Here is a 23794-nt window from a genome sequence, read left to right on the forward strand (position 1 = left end):
TAAATAGTCTTCTTCTACTTTCCCTCAACCTACATGAATATGCTGCTTATTTCCTTCTGGGACCCTAATCCATACACCATCCAACCAATTTTTCTAGTGGGAAACCCAAAAATCATTCACAACTCCTTCCTAACATTCTCAGTAAAATTTATCTGCAATTCCTTTCCATCTCTCAATTTGGCAGGGGCAGAGGAGGTTGAAAGGGGAAACAATGACAGAAAGGAGCTGCAGGTGACTCTTAGATCATCTATAATTAAAAAATGGGGGTGCCTGGGTGACTCAGTCAGTCAAGCATCCACTTCAGCTCAGGTCATGATCTCACAGCTCATGAGTCTGAGCCCCAAGTTGGGTTCTGCGCTGACAGCTCCGAGCCTGGAGTCTGCTTCGGATTCCGTGTCTCCCTTCCTCTCTACCCCTCCCCCGTTCACTCTGTGTCTCTCAAAACCAAATAAATATTTTAAAAAAAGAAAAAATTTTTTAAATGGCTCAATCACTTGCTAACTTTACACCCTGATGAAAGTTACTTAGTCTGAAATCTTTCAGCTGCTTGAACTATAAAAATAAAGGTAAAACAGTATCTATTTCATGGGGTTATTGTGAAGATTAAGTGAGGTCATACACATAAAACCTTACAACAGTCTCATACATAGTATATACTCAATAAATGTTCACTATAATTCAGTCAACCATATCAACTCTATTTCTATACCACTTTCACTATTGTTATTTTCCTTCAGGGCTTCATTGTAAGAATATGACAATAACTTCTTAACTAAACTCCCTAATTCTCCTATCTTCCCTACCCAATTCATACAACACAACACACCTAAAGTACCCTTCTGTGAAGTACAAGGTAAATACAATTGACCCTTGAACACAGGTTTGAACTGTAGAGGCCCACCTATATATGGATTTTGTCCTGTTAAATACAGTGCAGTGCTGTAAACGTATTTTCTCTTCCTTATGATTTTCTTAATAACATGTTCTTTCTCAATATTTATTATAAAAACACAGTATATAATAAGCATACCAATTATGCAGTAATGGACTTCATGTTATTGGTAACACTTCTGGTCAACAGCAGGCTATTAGTAGCTAAGTTTTTGAAAAGTCAAAAGGTATACCCGTATTTTTTAATGTGCAGAGGGTTGGGATGCCAACCCCTACATTGTGCAAGGGTCAGCTGTTATCATATGTAAGGAATACTGATTGAGAAATTTCTTTGAGGACATGGGACTTAATGAACCTTTAAGGATTCTATGATTCCTATGAAGAGGTTCCATTTTTTTAACTATATAGCTCATCTTAAGTAAACATATAAATACATGGATAACATCTGGGGGGAATTTCATGCCATCACATACACCTCCAAACAATAAATAAAAACAGCTAAGATTCTATTTAATACAAGTCCCCCCAAATTAAGCACTTAGGTAGCCAAAGACTTCTATACTCCAAGGATATATATGCAATCTATATGTATCAAACACCTTATCTAAAACTTTACAAAGCAATCCACCTAAACCAGGTCAGCCAAGAATTAGAAAACAAAACTGGCCTCCTAGCAGCCAAGTCAAGTCAATGAGAGCCCTAACCTTAATTTTTTTTTTCACAGAAGAAATTTCACTATGGACTTATTCTTGTTTCTTTCACAATTCTAAAATGCTTGGTGATACAGACTTTCACATTCCACAACTGATTAAATGGAATAAAATATTAACCTGGAAACAAAAAAAAAAAAAAAGAAAGAAAGGAAGACAGGAAGAAAGAAAGAAAGGAAGGAAGAAAGAAAGAAAGAAGAATTGAGAAGGCAGCCAGTATAGCAGCAAGGCTATTCACCTTGGAGTCATACATATCTGAATCCCAAATCTCACCTACTCTTCAAACACAGTTATCTGGAAGTGAAAGTTTCTAAATACTGTAAAGGTGACTTGTTACTGCTTATAATTGTTGAGAACATACTCACCACAACAGATTTTCTCTGAAAGTTTATGTTGTTGATGCAGACGACCTGATGGGTTGTATATTAAAAAAAAAAAAAAAAAAAGTACTTTTAGTAAACGAAAGCATAAGCCTATTCAAGTATAAACAAGGAATAAGCAGCGCACAGTACTTAATTTTTCCATTTAAAATCCTGCAAATTAAGGTAATTGCATGTTTTAAACTGAGCAAAACAAATGGAAAAAGATTTCTCTGGAAAAAAAAAGACAGCAAGGTACTTTAAGAAAAACACAATCAGGGCCCCTGGGTGGCTCAATCGGTTAATCGTCATACTCCTAATTTCAGCTCAGGTCATGATCTCACGGTTCCTGACACTGAGTCCCACCGTGGGGCTCTGTGCTGACAGCGCTGAGCCTGCTTGGGATTCATTCTCTTTCTCTTTCTTTCTCTCTCTCTCTCTCTCTCTCTCTCTCTCTCCCCCTCTCTCCCTGCCCCTACCCCTGCTCGTGTTCTCTCCCCCTCAAAATAAACAGATTAAAAAAAATGTGTATATACACATATATATATGAAAAAAAACCACCTATTAACCAGCAAAGGACATTAAATTTGTTGAATAACCCTGTCATTCAAAACCATACACGATACCCAACAAACACCATTTCCATCACTGTAAATGGGTTCTAGTTTCCTACTAGATTTCCCAGGCTCACAAAGGCAGTTTCAAGCAATCACCAAGTATAATTAATAAAAACAAAAGCTAGAAGAGGAAAGGAAGATGAAAAAATACTTATAATTTATATGGCCTTGGGCTTTCAAAGCCCTTGTCTCCTTTCTTCCTGTTCATTCTGGCGGGCTCTAAACCAGTTGGCGGCATGAAGCGCTCCCACCGAGCTTGGCTTCCCGGTTTCCCGGGGGCTGCGGGGTATTACCGGCCTCCTGCACCTCCCACTCCTCGCTCCCCCTCGCTCCCGACAGTCATGCCCAGCGACCAGGGCTCCCTCGGCGCCCACACCCGGCCCCGTCCAATCTGCCGCCGCCTCGAACTCGCTCCCTCGATCCGGCTCCTTTCAGCCCCCTCCGCCGAGCTTGTCACGAAGATGCTCCTCTCAGCAACCGCTCAAAGCCACCGTCAGCCGACATCTTGCCTGTCACCTCTAACCTCTGGAGTCAGCGGAAGTGGAACGGCGGCGCGGGCGGAAGCCGGAAGCTTTGGGTCAGAGGGCGGGTCTTGTACGATAGCGCTAGAGGGTTTCGCCTCTTTGACCATATATATTCTGTGGGAAGGAACTGTTAAAATTTAGGAAATACGACACAAATATATAGTGGCTTGCGAAGAACGGGACAGGAGGTTGGTGGGGGTGTTAGTAGCCAGGGATACACGAAACCAGGAGTGGGGGGGGGGGTGTCCTGCTGGTTTGCTGTGTGAACAGACATCATGAACTCACTGGGCCCAGCTTATTTGGGCTGGAAAACGTGTAGTTAGACCGCAGGTAGTCTAACTCAGACTCCACAGTCCTTACTAGGTACTGTTGCCTCAGTACTTTTTAAAAATTTTTTTTCAACGTTTTTTATTTATTTTTGGGACAGACAGAGACAGAGCATGAACGGGGGAGGGGCAGAGAGAGAGGGAGACACAGAATCGGAAACAGGCTCCAGGCTCGGAGCCATCAGCCCAGAGCCCGACGCGGGGCTCGAACCCACGGACCGCGAGATCGTGACCTGGCTGAAGTCGGTCGCTTAACCGACTGCGCCACCCAGGCGCCCCAGTACTTTAAAAAATAATAATGCACACTGATAATAAAACATTTATTGGAAAGACAAATATTTTGAAGCCATCAGTAACTTGCAGTTCATGTACAAGAGAATAGAACAATTGTAAATTTCAGTAACAGTTAAATCTCAGGTAATTGTAGATTAACATTTTTTTTAACCTTGGATCAGATTTAACTTTGGCCTAACCCCTCAAACTGTCCTGGTGACAAGTTTATTAGCTAAGGAAAAGATAATTTGAACTTTGGTCTAAATGAATACAAATTAGGAAAATAAAGCTATAAACAAACTTTATCAAGCATTCCAAAACCAACTAGAAATTACTTGGCGTTTTCTAGTATTAGCTGTGTCAGTTTTACCCATTATAGGATTATAAACTGCTCTATTAGCATTCTTCACAAAAGATTGAAGATCAAATCCGTTTCATCCCAAAGTATATGTCTATACCAGCCAGGCAACACAGGAGCTATTACCAAGCCAATTTCATCCATGAAAACAACTAATTTAGATAACAGAACATCTAGCGACTCCCTGTTCTGGTGGGATGTTGAAAGTAGAGGAGAAATCCCTTGAGAAATGACATTTAACTGAATAAATTTCTCTTCCAGGAAACTATTACTATTTAGTTCTTTGAAAAAGCCTTTAAATTTGTTAATGATTAGAATATCAAATCCTAATTAAATGCAATTTCAAATATAAAAAAAGACAAAACTCTTTTTCTATAAATAAAAATGTGTAGACTCCTTAGGTATTCTAAATATAGTAAACACCACTCTCTTTTGTCCTTTACACTGTATGCATAATGCAAACACAACTTGAAAGACACAGAAATTTCCTATTACATTTAAGGGCAAAAAGAGCAGTAGTTGCAACATGCTTAGGAATGAGGAGAAAAATGCCTCAAGGCAGTATGTTCTTTAAAGTCTGGAATACAAATACAGGAAAGAATCTTTTTCTTGTATCCATCAACTTTATGAAGCAACTTTAGTCCCAAAGACTGTTGTTCTTTTAAGAAATGGGTCTTCTTGAGTTATAAACTTTAACACCATTTTGTATTGAAGAACGAGAATATTTCGTGAGTAATGTACCTATGGTTTGCTTCTCTCCACACAAATCTCTGTGGAAACAATGAAAAAATAAATTAATAGCATGAAAATATTAGGGAACATAACATAATATTCACAGTGCTAGTTATTTCTCTCTCATCTAAATCCATCTTTCCAACAAGCATAAGTATGTGAGGAGTACGTGGGTGGTTCAGTTGGTTGAGAGTCTAACTTTGACTCAGGTCATGATCTCACGTTCATGGGTTCAAGCCCCACATCGGGTTCTGTGCTGACAGCTGAGATCCTGGAGCCTGCTTTGGATTCTGTCTCCCTATCTCTCTGCCCCGCCCTGCTCATGCTCTCTCTCTCTCCCTCTCAAAAAAAGAAAATAAAATGTTAAAAAAAAAAAAAAAAAAAAGAAAGAATGAATGTGTGTGTGTGGTAGGGAGTGATTACTAAGCCTTAATTGAACTAGGTACATTACATGTATTATCTCATTTAACCTTCACAGAAAGAGTAAAAGTAATTTATTATTTAACCCCACATTAGATATGATTAAACTAGGGGCCCTGGGTGGTTCAGTCAGTTAAGCATCTGACTTCGGCTCAGGTCATGATCTTGTGGTTTGTGAGTGCGAACCCCACGTCAGGCTCTGTATTGACAGCTTGGAGCCTGCTTCGGATAGTGTCTCCTTCTCTCTCTGCCCCTCCCCCACTTGTGTGCGCGCGCGTGCTCTCTCTCTCAAAAATAAATAAATGTAAAAAAAAAAAAAAAATTTAGATATGAGGAAACTAGCTCAGGCACCCAAGTATGGAACCAAATTTTGCTGCCAGGTCTGCATGGCTTCTGAGTCCTTCCCCCCCCCCCCCCCCCCAATTCTATCACACAGCCTCCACATTAGAAATACAAGCCATGTAATACAGGGAGATCTAGACACAGAGACCCTGCATTATAGGCTACCTATGTGTGCTTGCCTGGGTTACCTACCCTCCCTCAACTTGAGCTTCCTTTCCTGTACCCCAAAGAGGAGAAGGCTATGACTGGAACACATGAAGGGAAGGAAGGACAAAAGAACATGAGCTGGAGAAGGAAGCAAGGGCAAGAGCATACAGGGCCTTAAAGAACATGGAAAGCAACTGTGATTTCATTCTAAGTATAAAGGGAAGTCCCTAGGAGGGTTTTAGTGAATGGAAAAACAGAATGTGACCTGCGTTGTAAATAATGGAGGCAATGAGTGGATTATGGAAGCTGAGTGATGAGTAGAGGGAGGGTTCATTATGTTATATTGTCACTTTTGAATGTTTAAAGTTTTCTAAAATAAAAAGTTTGAAAAGGAGGAGAGGGGAAGAGGAAAAGTGTAAGTAGGGAGACCAATTCAGAGGCAGGTACTAGATGCTCCATTAGGATTTGCTCATAGTTTGAACCAGGGGGTGAGGGAAGAAAATGACAGCTGGGCTCCTCACTTGAGTAACTGTTTTAATGGTAGTGCTGTTAACTGAGGTGTGGAAGATGGGGTCAGGACAACTCTGTTGTGAGCATGGCAAGTTAAAATTCCTCTTAGATATCCAAGTGGAAATGTTCATTAGGCAGCTAGATAAGAGAAACTAGAGCTCAGGGAAAAGATCAAGTGTGAAGATAAAATTAGGAAGTCTTTAAATTTAAATTCAAGCCTAGATGAGGGCACCAAGGAAAAAACATAGAAGAAAAGACGGCCAAGAATGGAGTCCTAGAACACTCCATTTAAAGATTGGGAAGAACAGGGAGACATCAGCAAAAGAGACAGAAAAAGAGCTACCTTGGGAGAGAAGGGGAAAAACCAGTGTGTTTCAAGTAGAAAGCAGTTGCACAGTGTCAAACAGTGCTAAGAGGCCAAGAAACAAGACAACTGACCACTGCATGTAGACAAATGGATGCCATCAGGTTAAGATGCCATCAGCTTAAGGAAAGAATGGGAGCCAAAGTAATATAAAGGTTTTTTTAGTGTTTTTATTTATGAGACAGAGAGAGACAGAGAGACAGAGCACAAGTGGGGGAGGGCCAGAGAGAGAGGGAGACCCAGAATCCAAAGCAGGCTCCAGGCTCTGAGCTGTCAGCACAGAGCCCGAGGTGGGGCTTAAACTCGTGAAATGCGAGATCGTGACCTCAGCCGAAGTCAGATGCTTAACCAACTGAGCCACCCAGGCGCCCCAGAGACGAAGTAATATAAATGAGTACTTTTAAAAGGAGTTTTTTGTGAAGGAGAACAGAGGGCATGGGGTCCGGTAGGTTGTTGTTGTTTTTTAAGATGAGCAATACTACAGCATACCATATATTGGTGGGAATAATCCAGCAGGTAGGGAGACATGAATAACACAAGGGGGAAAGGATAAGTAGAGGATATACGTCTTTAATGAGGCCAGAGGGATGGATCTAGTGCAGAGGGAGGATTGGCCTTAGGAGCTGGGACGGTTCATGCATTGTAGAGGAGGGACTGCAAAGGAAGTGTACGCAGACACACACACACACAGAGGCTGGCAGGTTTGGCAGTAGGAAAGAGGTTGTCCTTGTCTTTTCTCATCTGTTTCTATTTTCTTAAGAAATGAGGTCACAAGCTGAGGATGAAGAGGAAAAAGGAGGTATTGATGATGCAAAAAGCAAAAGTATGAAAAGTGAGCTCCAAAGGTAGAAAAGTCTCATAAGGAAACGGTGCCTTGCCAAGAACTCTGCCAAGTACCACGTAAGCTCTTAAGTAAGACTGGCAACTTCCATTGTGTCTTTTTCTCCAGGAAATTCCACTTGCCCAGGTAGAGGCATAGAGGAAGCAGAAAGTTGGGTTTAATCTTTGCAGATTTTTGCCAGAGAGGTATGACAAGAGGGGGAGAGAGGGCAATAGGAGAAAAGCACACACAGTAGAAGCTAGAGATCTGGACCAGGAAATCCAACCTGGGGAAAGAGAGGAGAGGACATGCGAGGTGAGAAGTAAAGAGGTGGTAACGTTAGTGCACTTGAGGTTCTGTAAACAGTGACTAAAGAGCTAATCATTCTCCCTGCAATCTGGCATCTACCAAGATGTTAAAGCAAAGCAGCAGGAAAGATAGGAGGTGCCAGTCAGAGAGTCATAGTGGGGTACGTAGCCTTACTATTCCTCTAAGAGCTGCAGTTTTGCAGGGAGGAGGGCAGAGAAGTCGTTTTAGAGGCAGGATGAGGATGAAAGACAACACGTTCTCCAACCTCAGGATTGGAAGTTGTGGAGAACGACAGAGAAGACAAATCCATTTTAGCAAACGACTTACTGAATATATGGAGCAATATCTTCTTCTGTCCACTTTTCCCTTAGAGAGAATAGACTATTAAAACGTTCTTGATTATCCTCAGGTAGATCATCTACTTTTAGCAAAAATATGATTTCTGGTCTTGACTGTCTATCCACCAAGGCTAAACCCTATGAAAAAATGAAACGAAAAAGGGCAGTTAAAATGATGGTCTAATGTTTAAATATAACTCATTTTTTACCTTTAGGTTCACCGGAGCCCAAGCCATTTAAAATATCAGTTATGTGAAACACACAAACTACAGAGAGACCTTCGATAGCCTTTTTCACAAAATCACCTCCATTAAACAGTGAATTCTCCTTTTCCCTTCTGCAATTTATTGGCTCCTACTGCACAATTTATCAGGATAGCTCTAGTTCGAGGTTACCAATAACGTGTCCTTGACAAATCCAGTGGGCCCTTTCTTGGATTCATCTTGCTAGCCCTGTTTTCTTTATTCATGTTGATCCCTACCTCTTTGAATCTCTATCTCTGACACCACCATCTCATTTTCCTCCTACCTCAATGTTGCAGTTCCTTGGGCCTCTACGCTGACCCCTCGACTTGTCTCACTGTCACTGTCCTGGGTGGCTCAACCAACCTCAACTAAACCCATAACTATAAGCACCACTTACTTGCTAGATGGTGTGTGTGTGTGTGTGTGTGTATATATATATATATATATCTCTTCATGTATATATATATATCTTCATGTGTATATATATATATCTTCATATATATATATCTTGTGTATATATATATATATATCTTCATATATATACATATATATACATATATATATACATATACATATACATATATATATACATATATACATATATACATATGTATATATATATGTATATATATGTATATATATATATATATACACATATATATATATACATATATATATATATATATATATGTGTATATATATATATATATATATATATATTCAACCCAAATCTCCCTTCCAGGCACAAGAACTCTATCCAAACCTATCTATGAACTCATTGTGTTTGTCACCCAAACCTGCTCTAGTCCCATTATCCTAGGACATGAGGAGACCTGGGCATTATCCTAGATTCCATTATTCAAACCCCATACCTAAGTGGTCACTTAATCCTATAGATTTTAAGGCCTCAACATTTCTCTATCGATGCTCCATCACCTAGTTCTTTAGTCAGTACTTTCTCAGGAGTACTTAAGTATAGAGAGCCTGGATAGTTCTCCTTTTTCACAATCTAGCCAACCTTCCATCCAACCATCTTCAAGGTCAGTGTTCTTCCCCTAAGACAAAATTCATCAGGTAGCTCTTTTGATGTCACTAAAGGGCCCCAGAAGAGCTTTCTAAATAGGGCTGAAATTCCTTAGCACAGACCATAATGTCCCTCACTGACTCACCAACAACTTCTACTCTAACTCTTCTTCATACTAACAGCGCCCCAATTTGTGTCCCTCCACGCCTTGGAACATGCTATCCTGGATCCTCATCTCTGCCCTTCCATCTTGAGAGTTAACAGTTCATTCTTTCAAACCCAGCAGCTAAAACAGCCATTCCTTCAGAAAATCATCTCCGATTGACCAGGCAGGTGAATAAGTCCCTTTTCTTTGCTCCCGTAACATCGTGTACATGTCCTTCCCATGACACAGATCACTCTACATTATTAGAAGAGATTTATACAGGTGATGTGCACCCCCCCATTGCCAGATCCCAGGCTTAGAGCCTTGATGGCCCGTTGTGTGATGTTTTCCCCTCAGCATCTAGCATGGTGCCTAGACATAAAAGGAGCTCTGTAAATACCCTGCAAATCCTTTCACGATTTAACAAATATTTACTGAGCATATGCTACAGACCAGGCAGTATGCTATGTACTGATAAGCAACAGTGAACAAAATTCTATCTAAGCAGAGAGTAGGAAACCCACACAATTAAACATTTTCCCAGGGCTAAGCAGTAAGTACCATGAAGGAAAAACACAGGGTGCTATGGCCGAGTAAAATAGGAGGCATTTTTGTTAGAGTAAAGGGAAGCCTCCTTGATGAAGTGACTCAAAGATAAATAGGAGGTGGCAAGGCGAAATGACAAAGAAGGCCATTCTAGAACAAAAAGCCTTAAGTAAAGGTTCTAAGGTAGGACAGCTTGGTGATCTTGAAAACCTGCAAGAAGGCTGCTATGCAGCGAGCAGGAGAAAAGCGGGAAGAGATGAAGCTACGGCGAAGATTATGAAGATGATGCAACAAGATGAGATACACCGGGTGGGAAGCAGGCTTAACCATACACGGGCTTGAGGGATCTCACTGAGGTGACAGAAGTGTTCTAAAGCCAGTGATGGACTGAATGCATGGTGTGCTCCTAGCAGAAATGGTGACTGGGAAGATGAAGTGGCTCCAAACGCAGTTGCAATACAAATTTCATTTCACCCAACAGTTAACGATAAGCTGGTGAGTTATGGAAGCAAGCATGACTGCTACCTTACCTTAAGTTGATCAAGCGTGGTTATCATTCCTTCAGGAACACTCTGTTGCCACACTTCTTGAAACTCAGCCAGATTAAATTTCACTGCATTCTGAAGTAGCATCTGTGCTGTTGCTCTGCATATTTTATCAGCGCTCAATTCAAAATAAACTTCACCTAAGGAAAAGGGATCAGATGGTTTCATGCTGACAATTCAAAGCACTACTAACATTTCCTTTTCCTCAATGCAATTTCTCAGAAAAAATTATACACAACTCACAAGCCCATGGAGTTGTTCTTTTTAACAGGCACACACTTCAGAAAGGCATACCAACTTTAAACATTTTTTTTTAATGTTTATTTATTTTTGAGAGAGACAGAGACAGAGCGTGAGTGGGGAGGGGCAGAGAGAGAAGGAGACACAGAATCCGAAGCAGGCTCCAGGCTCCAAGCTGTCAGCGCAGAGCCCGATGCAGGGCTCGAACCCACGAACCACAAGATCATGACCTGAGCCGAAGTTGGATGCTTAACCAACTGAGCCACCCAGGTGAACCTACACCAACTTTCAACACACACAAGTTAAGATACTTTTCAAATCTTACCTTCCTCTATGTATTTCTTTCCATAACATTTAAGACAGTGTTCAATCATTTCCCTGAAAAATTTAAAAATACTCATTTGAAAAGTTATCACATTTTTATGCATTACATCTTAAACACCTTTCCTAACTAAAATCTTAATATATAAATTTAAGATCTGAAATTCTAAGTGATTTTGATTGCCACGTAAAATTTTACACTAGGAACTAAGAAATAACAGGAAGCCATTATGTGCCAGGCCCATGCTAAACATTCTTACATGAATTATGTGAGCCTACACTTATTATCATAAGATAGCTTAAATAGAATTATTTCTTTACATTTTTTATGGCAGGAAAAAAAACAGAGATGATGCACATTTACTCAGCCTAGTGACCAAAATTCCTAAGCTCTTCCTGGTTATATATTTTTTAAATGTCTATATGATATCCAGTTATAAACAGCCTAGGCCCTGGGTTTAGTGCCACCCTGAAAAATAATTTTCTTTCCTTAAAGGAAATGTGGAGGAACAGCGATTAAAATACTTACTCTGGCTCCAATGGCCCAAGTTCCTGAAGGCACGTATTCAAAGGAACTTTACCAAAAGACCAAGATTCAGAATCCACAAGCTGAGTTATGTGATTCAGAAGTTTCATCTCATAATCAAAGTCAAGAATCCTCCAATAACCTACAAATTCCAAATGTAATCTTTACCAAAGAACATCTTAAGCAAATTAATTGGCTAAATGATCAATAAAGAAGAAGCGTGCTCTTGCCCAGTACAAAAAAAGAGACACTAAAGTCTTAGCTTTCTTTATAAGCAATGCTTCTTTTTATGCTTTTCTCCTAATTATTATGAATTGTGTCTTAAGAGAAACCAAGCAGTTTTTAAAAAGTACCTTACATAGGACTAACACTGATTTTTTTCATGTACTTTAACACTCAATTATATCAGAACAATCTTGTCAATCTAAATGGAAATGTGGAAACCTGTAGCTGGAATAGTGATTTCATTAGAACGCCATACAAAGGAGGTGAAGACTGTAGGTTTGATATCCCACACGCTGAACTCCGCTGTGGGGCACTGCCATGGTTCTAATTCTCATCCCAGCCATCTTGCAGAAGTGTTCTCGTGCTCACAAAGAAGCCTAGGTCACTCAAGAGTCAATAGATGCAGAGGTACAATGTGAACCAGTGGCAAGATAAAATCAGGGCATCAAGATACCTCTCCCTATTCTGGTAAAAGATCATGAAATGCTATCTTATAATCGAAGGCTCTACCATGATCCCTGGAGAAACAAATCAAGCACAAATCCACCATTTCCAAGGAAGAATGTTACTATTGCTATTCCGAAAGAATCAAGGCAACATTAGAAAAGGGAATGTGTGACGTCAATCTCAGAAACAATGCTAGGAATAATCTATGCACCCCTTGACACATACCAAAATCTTACCCATCCCCAGGCAAGAAATGACTAATACACAGGGCTGCATTAAAATCCATTGGTTTCTAACCTCAACACTCCTGTTACCCATATACCATGGTAGTTAACAGCAGGCATTCATCATTAAAAACTTTATTTCTGGGGCGCCTGGGTGGCACAGTCGGTTAAGCGTCCGACTTCAGCCAGGTCACGATCTTGTGGTCCGGGAGTTCGAGCCTCGCGTCGGGCTCTGGGCTGATGGCTCAGAGCCTGGAGCCTGTTTCTGATTCTGTGTCTCCCTCTCTCTCTGACCCTCCCCCGTTCATGCTCTGTCTCTCTCTGTCCCAAAAATAAATAAACGTTGAAAAAAAAAAAAAAAAACTTTATTTCCAATGCTTAGGACCAAATGTGCTTCAAGGAAAAGCCCTGTAAGGAATGGTTGGAGTCACTGGTCACGGTTGACCTCCTTAGGTAAAGGTCACACAGTCTCGACCCCACCCCCAAAAATATAAATATCATCATCTTTAAGCCCAAAATAAAAGTAAATAGTGTGCAATAGGATCAAGATGGCCATAAATCTCTCTCACACATGATGCCCAATTCCATTCTTATGAATAATCACAGTAAGTAATGTTACCTTCAATCTCACAGGCATTTAGAACTTGTAATTGGGCCATTATTTCTTCCTCACTTGCCTGAACTTGATTAAGCAAATCTTCAGTTGTGTACTGAAACAAGAAAATAAAAAACCAAAAAACATTTTAAAGGCTTTGAAAAATATTTTCTTAAGACTTACGAAATTCGGAGGAATAAATACACAGAACAGATTAAGGCAAAATTTAGCCTTAATTTCTCTTTTTAATGTATAGTGATTACTACATGAAATCTTAGAAGAAAATCTTCATGATGTTGGATTTAGCAATACGTTGCTTAGATACAATACCAAAAACACAAGCGACAAAAGATTGGACTTCATCAAAATGCAAAACTGTACTTCAAAATATCATCAACACAAAAGGACAAATATTACAGGATTCCACCTGTATGGGATATTTAGAACAGTCAAATTCATAGAGATGAAAAGTAGGGTAGTAGTTGCCAGAGGCTGGGAGGCAGGGAATACTGGGGAGTTAGCGTTTAAGGGGCATATTGGGAACGTCCCATATTGGGAACGTGAAAGGTTCCTTAAGCAAATCATATTTCTGATAAGGAACTTTGTAATTAGATTATATAAAGAAGTCTCCTACAAGTCAGTAATAAAAAGACAAATAATCCAATTAAAAATTGGGCAAAGGAGTTCCTGAATAGACATTTTTTCAGTGAAATACAAATAGTCAAGAAGTACATAAAAAGATGGTCAACATCACCAGTCATTAGGGAAAGGTACATCAAAACCACAATGATACAGGGGCGCCTGGGTGGCTCGGTCTGTTAAGCGGCCGATTTCAGCTCAGGTCATGGTCTCACGGTTCGTGGGTTCGAGCCCCATGTCGGGCTCTGTGCTGACAGCTCAGAGCCTGGAGCCTGCTTCGGATTCTGTGTCTCTCTCTCTCTCTGCCCCGCCCCAGCTCGCACTCTGTCTCTGTCTCTCTCAAAAATAAAATTAAAAAACGTTAAAAAAAAAAAAAAACCCACAATGATACCAATTCAAAGCCACTGGTATTGATACGAAAAAGACAAATAACAACAAGTGTTGTCAAGGATGTGGAGAAATTGGAGCCCCCATACAATGGGAATGCAAAATGGTGCAGCCACTTTGGAAAACAGTCTGACAAAGTCCTCAAAAAGTTACAAAGAGTTACAATATGACCCATTAATTCCACTCTTATGTATATAACCAAGATAAAGGAAAACACAGGTCCCCTAGAAACTTGTATATGAATGTTCACAAAAGTATCATTCATAATAAAATAAGGAAACTACCCAAATGTCCATCAGCTGAGGAATGACTAAACAAAATGTGGTATATCCATAAAATGGAGTATAAAGAGAAATAAACTATCAATATATGCTACAACATGAATGAACCTTGAAAATATGCCAAGTCAGGAAAAAAAAAAAAAAAGAAAGAAAAGAAAGCCAGTCAGAAAAGGTCATATATTATATGATTCGATTCATATGAAATGCCCAAAAGAGGTAAATCAAGAGACTGAAAGATTAGTGGTTGCTAGGGGCTGGGTGGGAGAGGGAAGCAGGGAAAGATAAGTTTAGAAGACAACAGTTAAGGAATACAGGGTTTCCTTGGGGTAATAAAAATGTCCTAAACTTCATCATGGTGATGACCATACAACTCTGTGAATGTACTAAAACCACTGAATGAGTGAACTGTCTAGTATACAAATTGTATCTCAATAAAGTGGTTACCAAAAAAAAAAAAAGTCAATGGAGAAAAAGAGAAGTAAGGTAAATACAGCCTTCAGAATGCCAGTACAGTTACGATATTGAACTACATCAAAAACTTGAACATTTCTTTACTTGGCTTATAAATATTTTTCCATACTTCTAGGAATTAGTTAATTCTCATAATAGAATAAGAATACTTTCCATTTTCATAATGCCTTTTTTTCTGAAGAGCTCCTAATTATAATTTTTAATTAAATAAAAATTAATTTAACTTCTAAAAAACGTATTTCATAGTTAGGAACACGCGGAGCTTTTAGCTATGTAGCCACCATGATATCTAGGATTTGCTTTAAAATACTCCAGAAAGGGGCGACTGGATGGCTCAGTCGGTTAAGCATCCGATTTCAGTTCAGGTCACGATCTTGCAGCTCATGAGTTCGAGCCCCATGTCAGGCTCTGGGCTGACAGCTCAGAGCCTGGAGCCTGCTTCACATTCTGTGTCTCCCTCTCTCTCTTCCCCTTCCCTTCTCTCTCTCTCTCTCAAATTTAACATTAAAAAAATTTTTTTCTTCTAAATACTCCAGAAAAAGAAGTAAAAAAAAAAGGTAGGAAGCAGCAGGGGGACAGGAGAAACAAGATTGACAAAACGCTGATAAATGTTCGACTGAGTGATAAATATATGGGGTCTTTCTGCTTTGGCGTGTATTTGAAATTTTCATGATACAAACATTAAAAATAAGAATGTCACCATTAAGTACCTCTAATTACAGTTCTATTTTTCAATTAAAAAAGAATGAAAATAAGTCTTACTTTTGAATGATTTGAATCCTTCTCTTTTTGACTGTCAGGTCCTTCGTAGGCATCTTCCATCAAAAGTTTCTTTAGCTTCTTTAATTTAGGTCTGCATCTTCTTAATTCCCAATAGTTATTAGAAAAACCAAAGATCTAGAAAGTATAAATATATTGTAGCCTTTCAGGGGCTATTCTAAACGAAAATTTCACACAAAATCTCAACCAACTCATCTGCTCTCTAAGAAAACAAGAGAGCTGAGCATTCTGCTTTCTGCCATCTTTGCAAATGGATGGGTATCTTCAGGAAACATCTTTCCAAACCCCAATTAAGAAGACACCACCAGGGTGCCTGGGTGGCTCAGTTGGTTAAGCGTCTGACTTTGGCTCAGGTTATGACCTCACAGGTCGTGAGTTCAAGCCCCACATGGGGCTCTGTGCTGACAGCTCAGAGCCTGGAGCCTGCGTCAGATTCTGTGTCTCCCTCTCTCTCTGCCCCTTCCCTGCTCACACTGTGTCTCTCTCTGTCTCTCTCAAAAATAAATGAACATTAAAAAAAACTTTAAAAACTGCCAACATAGAACCAATCACCGAGCTCCATATCTCTAGCGTGTTCTGAGAACTAGGGTGTACCTGGAGAAGAAAGACCAGGATGGTGACTGTTCTGCAAACCTGATGGAAACAACAGAAAACGAGTCTTTTTAGGCAGGAAAACGGAGAACAAGGAAGAGACATGATCACAGTGTTCAGATAATGAAGGGATGTGAAAGGCGAGAGGGAGCATCCTTGTTCTATGTTGTTCATGGTGTCAAAATGTGGCAGCAAGTTAAGGATGAGACACTTCTTTTCACTGCAAGAACTTCTTACTATTTAGAACTGCAGCTAATTCCTTATTTGACTGTTGAAATTAGTGAGAGGCTTATGACTCTGAGAAACCCAGCTGACAGTGGCTAAATGATACGTTATCTGTTATCCCTCTCTACCTCCGGGACTTGCCAGTGTGTGGCACTTAGTAGGTGCCCAGTAAGTGGTTCACACAAAATAAGGAAAAAATGCTGAACTGGATTACATATGGAGTGCCTTCTGACTCGGAAATGGAAGGTCGGGGAATGCTTCTCCCTTCAAGCTCGTACAAGGCTTGACTGACAAAAGACACGGCCCAGACCAGCTGATGGTGCTGATAAATCTGAGGACTCCAGAAGAGGAGGGTGAGGACCAAACCAAAAAGACTGATTTCACAGTCCACAAACTTACAGCCTTCAGGCTCTATCCAAAGCACAGCTGTTGGCGTGTGCTTTGTGTTGTGGGGAAGTGAGGATTAGTACAGATTTTAAATTAGTTGCCAGTGTGGACAAATTAGATTTTGCCCCAAGATCTAAATGTCAAGGTTTACTCGAAAGCAAGAAATCGGAAGATTTGGCAGTTCTGGGCTTGCTTTCCCACAAGGCCAAGCTGTGGCTGCCCACCTACGTGGGGCCTGTGCTCTTCAATTTGCCACAGGCTCCACCATCCTCTATTACCTGCTGAGACTGGGGTCCCTATGTAGCAACAACAGCCTGCTTTGCACATGTGCGTTCCTTATCTAGCCCTTTCAGACATCTGAAGTGCAACCTCAGATTAAAACTTTAGTTGGTGGGGCACCTGGGAGGCTCGGTTGGTTGAGCGTCCGACTTCGGCTCAGGTCATGATCTCACAGTTCATGAGTTCGAGCCCCGAATCGGGCTCTGTGCTGACAGCTCAGAGCCTAGAGCCTGCCTCGGATTCTGTGTCTCCCTCTCTCTCTGCCCCCCCCCCCGATCTCTCTCTCTTTCTCTCAAAAATAAATAAAATTAAATTAAAAATTAAAAAAACAAACAAACAAACACTTTAGTCGGTAGAACTTTGTTAAGCGTTGCCCAGTCTCAGTGCACACAATTCCCATAAGGAGAGCTCAAAGGTACTCCCGTATTGTTACAGCCCGCAAAAACACCAACAGAACAGGTAACCGATGAGAAAGTAACGTGGTCTAAAAAAGATTAAACTGCCCATGTTTCTAGTTGATTACCATGAAAAGACCCTCCCCCTCCCCAAAAAAAACCAAAATACAAAATTTACCTGAATTTCTTTTGTTCTAGCAACATCGTGGGTCAGAGATTTCCCAATATTTCCCCTTATTTCTATTCCAATTCTATTTCTAAGGCAGTAGTTGGCCTAAAATCATTCTGAGAGAATTAAGGGCTGTGTTTTGATCACGACATGTGTAATAAGCTAACCAGGATGGAGACTTCTATTTGGCATCTACCACAAGTAGCCTCCATAATAATTAAGACTTTGTCATACATGGCTAGAGGTAGTAATGAACTAAATGGACTTCAAAGGTGACAGACACGCACACTTGCCTCACAAACTCCAATTTCTTCATTTCTCTGCCTCATAAATATTACTTAAGGTGCTAGTTGTGGTTTGAGGGAGTCTTCTTTCAAAACATACATACAGCAAGGCTTACTAAAAGTAGGTAAAAATGCTTGGAATACGTCACCTCATAACAAACTTTCTATGTCACAGACAGACATGGTCAACTTGTCTAGAACTTAAACACCAAATAGGGAAAATAAAGCAACCTCACGAGACTCCAAACAAGCAAATGATGCCAAGAAATTTTAAATCTCATTAGAGAACCTTTCAGGTTCCCTGTGATTATGCATTTCACACCTAAAGATTTTAATTAAAGGCAATATTAGCACATGTGTTGTGATTCAAATATAAATTAGAACACAAATAACAGTACCTCAGTATGAATAATGTTACAATGTGTTTCTTCCGCCTTCAGCTGGTCAGGAGTTTGACAACCAGGAATGAAAAGCAACATATTGGAAGTGTCTGCTATTTTCAAGTCATATGTTTTGTCTTTACTGCACAGCACAGCCTGCTCATCTTTATCACCACGAATCACAAGACTGCAGGAAAACGGGAAGAGAAAATACATGGTTTGTTGAGTCACCAATGGACATCTTCATTATAAAGAAGGCCTCTAGGCCTGTAGAATTTAAAATTAAGTCTTGAGGGGCGCCTGGGTGGCTCGGTCGGTTAAGCGTCTGACTTCGGCTCAGGTCATGATCTCACGGTCCGTGAGTTCGAGCCCCGCGTCGGGCTCTGTGCTGACAGCTCGGAGCCTGGAGCCTGTTTCAGATTCTGTGTCTCCCTCTCTCTCTGCCCCTCCCCTGTTCATGCTCTGTCTCTCTCTGTCTCAAAAATAAATAAACATTAAAAAAAAAAAATTAAGTCTTGAGGCTGTGTCTGGCCCCTGTTCTCACCACCCTCACATAATGCTGGGCTCCACAGAGCAATGGCAGAACCAGTTGAGAGACAGAGGGGCACCAGGTGGCCTCACCAAGGAAAAATCATTCAACCTGCAAGAAAGATCCAAAGAGGCCAACAGTCCAAATGTTACCACATGGCATCTGCACGCAAACTGCTTGGAAAAGCACAAGACAAAGCACCCAGGAGCTTCAGTCACAACGTCAATTTCCTAAACCACCTTAAAGCAGTACTTCTCAAACCTATGCACCGGCATCTTAGAAAATCTTCTTAAAAAAACAATCCCAATCTGCAGGCCTGGGACAGGACCCAGGATTCTGCATTTCTAACAAGCTCCCAGATGATCATCATCACCTGGTGGTCCGGGTATCCACCTAGGAGTGGTTCTTCTTGTTTTGTTCTGAGTATCCCCTAACAATCAAAGGACACATCCTAGCCTACCCATCAGCTCTTGTCGCAAAGATATTGGGACTTTATGAAAAGAGATGCAACACTGAATGAAAAAATATAAAACAGGTTTACAAACTTCAGTAAAGCTCTGACAAAGGCTCACAGGGGGAAAGGAGCAAGAAGAAAGAAGAGAGGAAGGACAGAGGTGAGGAAGAAGAGGAAACACTAAAGATGGAGATGGGTGGGGGCACCTGGGTGGCTCAGTGGCTCAGCATCTGATTCTTGATTTCGGCTCAGTCTATCACATCAGGATAAATTGCTTGAGATTCCCTCTCTCCTCTTTCTCTGTCCCATCTCTCTCTCTCTCAAAATAAATAAATAAACATTTTTTAAAATCTTAAAAAAAAAAAAAAGATGATGGGGTTGACAGCAAGGGAGCAGTTCCTAGCAGATTTGTCTATAAAACATTTAATCCTCCTGTACACTATTCACTTCTTTTAAAGAAATAACAAAAATAAAACCTGAAATAGAAGAACGCGTAAGCACTTTTTAAAACAAAGACTCAGTTTAAGTGAAAAGAATGCATGTTTTTTTTTTCTTTTTTTTAGCTTCCCAGTGCTAATAACACTTAAGAGTCCCAAGTACCCACTCTTCAACATCTACCTCTACATTGCACTATCCAGGCCTCAATATCTTGTTTAAAACAACTATCCGTCCTTGGCAAAAATGTTTTCACAACACACATTTCCGGGTCATTCTGGATTGCCAGGTGGATGAACAATAACTGGATAAAAAGAAGGTCCACACACCTGAAGTTCCTTCTTAGCTCGCCAAGAACTCAGTGGGGATGAAAACCAAGGAGTGAGGCTTCTGTTCCCTTAAAGATACTTTGTGGCTAGCAGCTGGAGGCTGGCCAGTTAACTGTAATACTGCCAGATGAGTAAATATGAAAACTGAAATCTTGAGGAGTTCAATTTAAAGGAATCTACAAGAGAACAAACTACCTAATGAAATACAGGTGTTGGGAGAAGGGTGGTGTAGAAAAGAAACAAACCAGAGCCCTAACTCCTAATTTCCAGGAGCTGGGAGGGCACACATTTGAGAGAATGATTCTCTAGACTCCTTCCCGGACTGTGTTTTTTAATCCATGGTTTTGCAGCAAGTGTGTAGCTGACCCAAAATTAGAAACAGCTTCAGATTCCCACTAAACGACCCCAAGCAGGTCTGTTTTTGGAGGGCCTCTCACAATTAGCAACTCGGTAAAACGTTTCCCAGCTTACTCTCTACAGTCCTACCGATTGTCTCGAAATGAATATAAGTAGAAGGCAAGGAGAACTCTATAAATATTAGACAGTAGCCCTGGATTTTAAGCTAGAATGGCGAAGGGTTCAGTGCACTTCCCGGCATCACCGTGAAGGTCTGCAAAACGTCACTGAGGTTATGTTTCCTGATTGGTTTCCGAGGACGCAGGCCTCCCAGATCAGATGGAACAGTCCTGTAGCATCACCTCAGTCCAGCTAAGTGTAGGTGCGGACTCCTGGGAAAAAGGCAGCGCGCTGGGGACCAGGCATCCGGGCAGCGGCCAGCCCCCTGCTCAAATCAATGCACCTTGCGGCCCGGTTTCCCGGTCCTGCGCTTCCCCGCGGGGCAAAGGGACGGCGGCTGGCGGCTCACCTGTGCCCGGCTTCCAGCTGCTGGCACAGCGAGGGCTCCAGCTCCAGCAGGCAGAAGTCACCGGCGGCGGCGCCGGCCCCGGGGCCGAAGCCCAGGCAGTGCACGGCCGGCAGCAGCTCGGCCGCATTCAGCTTGGCGATCTGGAGCGTCGCGTCCACCTCCTCGCGGGTCCTCATCGCTGTGCGGCCTCGGGGCTCCCACCGCGTCCCGGAGGGCCCTGTGGGCGCGCTCGAGAGCACCCGCTGGGCGAGCAGTCGGGAGCCGGGGAAACGTACCAGGGCGAGGGAAGAGACTTTCAAAAGCGCGCCAAGGCGGCAGGGGGCGTGTTTCCGGGGCGGAGCGTGCCTTCGGAGGGTCCAAAGGCCATCGCTGCGCGATCTCCGCCGCGGCCGCTCACCGGAGGCAGAACTCGGGCCGCGGGAGGAAAGCCCGGCTGCCGCGGGGCGGCTTCGGCGGGACCTCAAGGGACCTGCGCTGCCACCCCGTGGGGCGCCACGCGGAGCCCTCGCCCACCCCTTCCGCTGCTCCTCCGCCGGTTTCCCGTCGGCACCCCCACTTCCTCGCCGGCGAAACAGTCCAGTTTTCCGCCAGGGCCGGGCCTTGTGATAAGAACTCTACGTGCATAATTTTCTAAATCCTTCACTCCAACCCTTTAAGGTGGTCCCTTTTTCGCCCCATTTTGCAAATGAGGCCAGCTCCTTGCCCGCGGTGTTACAGCAGGAGGTAGTAAAGTCTGATTCCAGCGCGGTCTGCTCTAAACTAAGCAGCCAGGTTTTATGCAAACACTTTGGAGCAGGAGCGAGGCCCTGGTAGAATTGGAAAAGGAATCTCTCTCCTGTGGGCCTGGGGACCGTCATATCTGGGAGACAGTGGCTTGGACTAGATCCATCCCTTCATTGAGTGCCTAGTGTGAGCTGGGTGTCAGGAGAGGGGCCGAGGCCCGTGTCCAGAGCAGAGCAACTTTCCTAGGGTGGAAAGAGCCTTCAGTCTCCTGGGGAGACCGACAAACTCGCCACGGCAGGATGTGCAAACTGCTCACTCAGCTTTCTCTAAGGTGTCTTCTGGGCCAAATTTTACAGTGGCCTGAATGAATACAAAGTTTCAAGAGAGAGGCTCATCCGTATACGTCCGTGCATTAATAGCTTCTAAGAGCCTGATGTGAACTCTCCCAGGGACCCTGCAGTCTGTCTGGGATTCTTGCTGCCCATGAGAGCTGAGTCTGCTGGAAGGAACATTCCACTTGGTCAAAGTAAAAAAGAGGTGGGTGGGTGAGTAGATGGGCAGGTGAGTGAGAGGTTGAATTCAAAGGAAATGAGCAGGCATTTTCTTTCAACTTCTGGGTGAAATTATAGGAAACTACAGAGTAGGGCATCCCAGGGGCATTGGATGGTGCTTTTGTTGGTGGTAGAAAGTTGGTTCCTATGACCTACTTCTTCACTGACCTTTTTTTTAATACACCTGAACGTGTAAGGACCATGGTGGAGAAAAATGCTAGGTATGAAGACGGTTGCCTGATGAGATGTATGAATTGGAAGAGAATCAACCATTGCAGGTGCTCTATTAACTGGAAGCAGCTTAGTGGAAGAAGAATGCTGATATTTATATCAGACCAGCCTCGCGTGAAATCTCAACCCAGTTCCCACTAGCTTTGTGACCTAGAGCAGTTCATTTAATTTCTCTCATTCCAACTTCCCTATCTGTAAAAAGAAGATAATAATACCTACATTCTAACATGTATGACAAGCGGGTGGTATTTAATAAATGGCAGCCTTTTGTTAATGTTATTTATTAGTTATTGCTTATAGCAAATTATTATTTGTATGTAAGTCATTAGTTGTATTATTGATTAATACATGATATCCGATTTTGCTATTCTGGCAGGAAGGTGGGCCTCAGTTCCTCTCTTAAAACAGAATGATAGTTTTTATTAATTCATATTTTTAAAGCATGTTAGATACATTTTTGTAAAGTAAAAAAATTTTTTTTTCTACACATTTTTCTTAACTGTTTGAAGCTTGTTCATTCACCTGGTAACAAAGAAAAAAGAAAAACTCTTTTCACAGGTAAGTGAACAGTTAAACTTCAAAAGAACCAACCATAGTAAAATTGATACTGCTTTCATAGACACCGTACATTTATTTATTTATTTATTTATTTATTTATTTATTTATTTAGAGAGCAAGAACAGGGGAGGAGCAGAGAGATTGGGAGAGAGAGAATCCCAAGCAGGCTTGATCCACACTGTGGGGCTTGAACTCACAAACTGATCATGACCTCAGCCAAAATCAGGAGTTGGATGCTTAACTAACTGAGCCACACCCAGGTGCCCCTGTTCTCTTGATTATAGTGTTCATATATTATTTTCATAGTGTGAAATAGGAATTGTATTTGGTAAATCATAGTTCACATAAGAATTACATATGAATACTTTTTGTTTTTGTTTCCTCTCTTCCTTGTTTTATTATTATTATTATTTTAATTTCATGAAGAGCATGGTGGCTTCCAGGCATTCAAAAAACTTAAAATGTTTTATAACCATGACCTTGGTCATTTCCTATTACTGTGGCCTCCTCAGGTCCAGGTTTCTACCTTCCATCCTCCTTCCCGTTGCCCATCTATCTCTATACCATAGACAGTTAATTTTCAAAACATTAAGTTCTCTAATAGCCTTACTCTCTGTTCACCAATCATCAACATCTCCCTCCCCCTTGAAAATAAAGCTCATACTTCTGCTGGCTTTCAAGACTTTTCATGCTGGGTCCACCTTGCTCTTCCAGATTCTACACTCCCA

At 41.6% G+C, this 23794-nt stretch overlaps 2 protein-coding genes across 9 annotated transcripts in view; both read right to left on the bottom strand.

The window, feature by feature from the left end:
• The window catches only part of TAF2 (TATA-box binding protein associated factor 2), a 96383-nt gene extending 93268 nt beyond the window's left edge, over window positions 1-3115 (bottom strand). For 2 of the 4 annotated variants that reach the window (XM_023248218.2, XM_023248217.2), the window contains exons 1-2: window positions 2733-3113; window positions 1967-2021 (exon numbers count right to left, since the gene is read on the bottom strand). In XM_023248218.2, coding sequence (XP_023103986.2) covers window positions 1967-2021; window positions 2733-2815 — 138 coding nt within the window. In that variant the 5' untranslated portion in view covers window positions 2816-3113. Of the gene's footprint in view, window positions 1-1966; window positions 2022-2732 lie in introns of all 4 variants that reach the window. The other 2 variants (XM_045049869.1, XM_045049870.1) reach the window with 1 other exon arrangement.
• Window positions 3116-3733: 618 nt separating this feature from the next.
• Window positions 3734-23794, bottom strand: part of DSCC1 (DNA replication and sister chromatid cohesion 1) — a 33798-nt gene continuing 13737 nt past the window's right edge. For 2 of the 5 annotated variants that reach the window (XM_045050206.1, XM_045050207.1), the window contains exons 2-10: window positions 18410-18578; window positions 16276-16314; window positions 15664-15798; window positions 13148-13238; window positions 11636-11774; window positions 11111-11163; window positions 10531-10685; window positions 8030-8178; window positions 3734-4828 (exon numbers count right to left, since the gene is read on the bottom strand). In XM_045050206.1, the coding sequence (XP_044906141.1) occupies window positions 4720-4828; window positions 8030-8178; window positions 10531-10685; window positions 11111-11163; window positions 11636-11774; window positions 13148-13238; window positions 15664-15798; window positions 16276-16314; window positions 18410-18490 (951 nt within the window). In that variant the 5' untranslated portion in view covers window positions 18491-18578 and the 3' untranslated portion in view covers window positions 3734-4719. Of the gene's footprint in view, window positions 4829-8029; window positions 8179-10530; window positions 10686-11110; window positions 11164-11635; window positions 11775-13147; window positions 13239-15663; window positions 15799-16275; window positions 16315-18409; window positions 18579-21003; window positions 21735-23794 lie in introns of those variants that run through there. The other 3 variants (XM_045050204.1, XM_004000085.6, XM_045050205.1) reach the window with 3 other exon arrangements.

This window comes from Felis catus, chromosome F2 (assembly GCF_018350175.1).
Source record: "Felis catus isolate Fca126 chromosome F2, F.catus_Fca126_mat1.0, whole genome shotgun sequence".
In the NCBI taxonomy this organism is placed as follows: Eukaryota; Metazoa; Chordata; class Mammalia; order Carnivora; family Felidae; genus Felis; species Felis catus.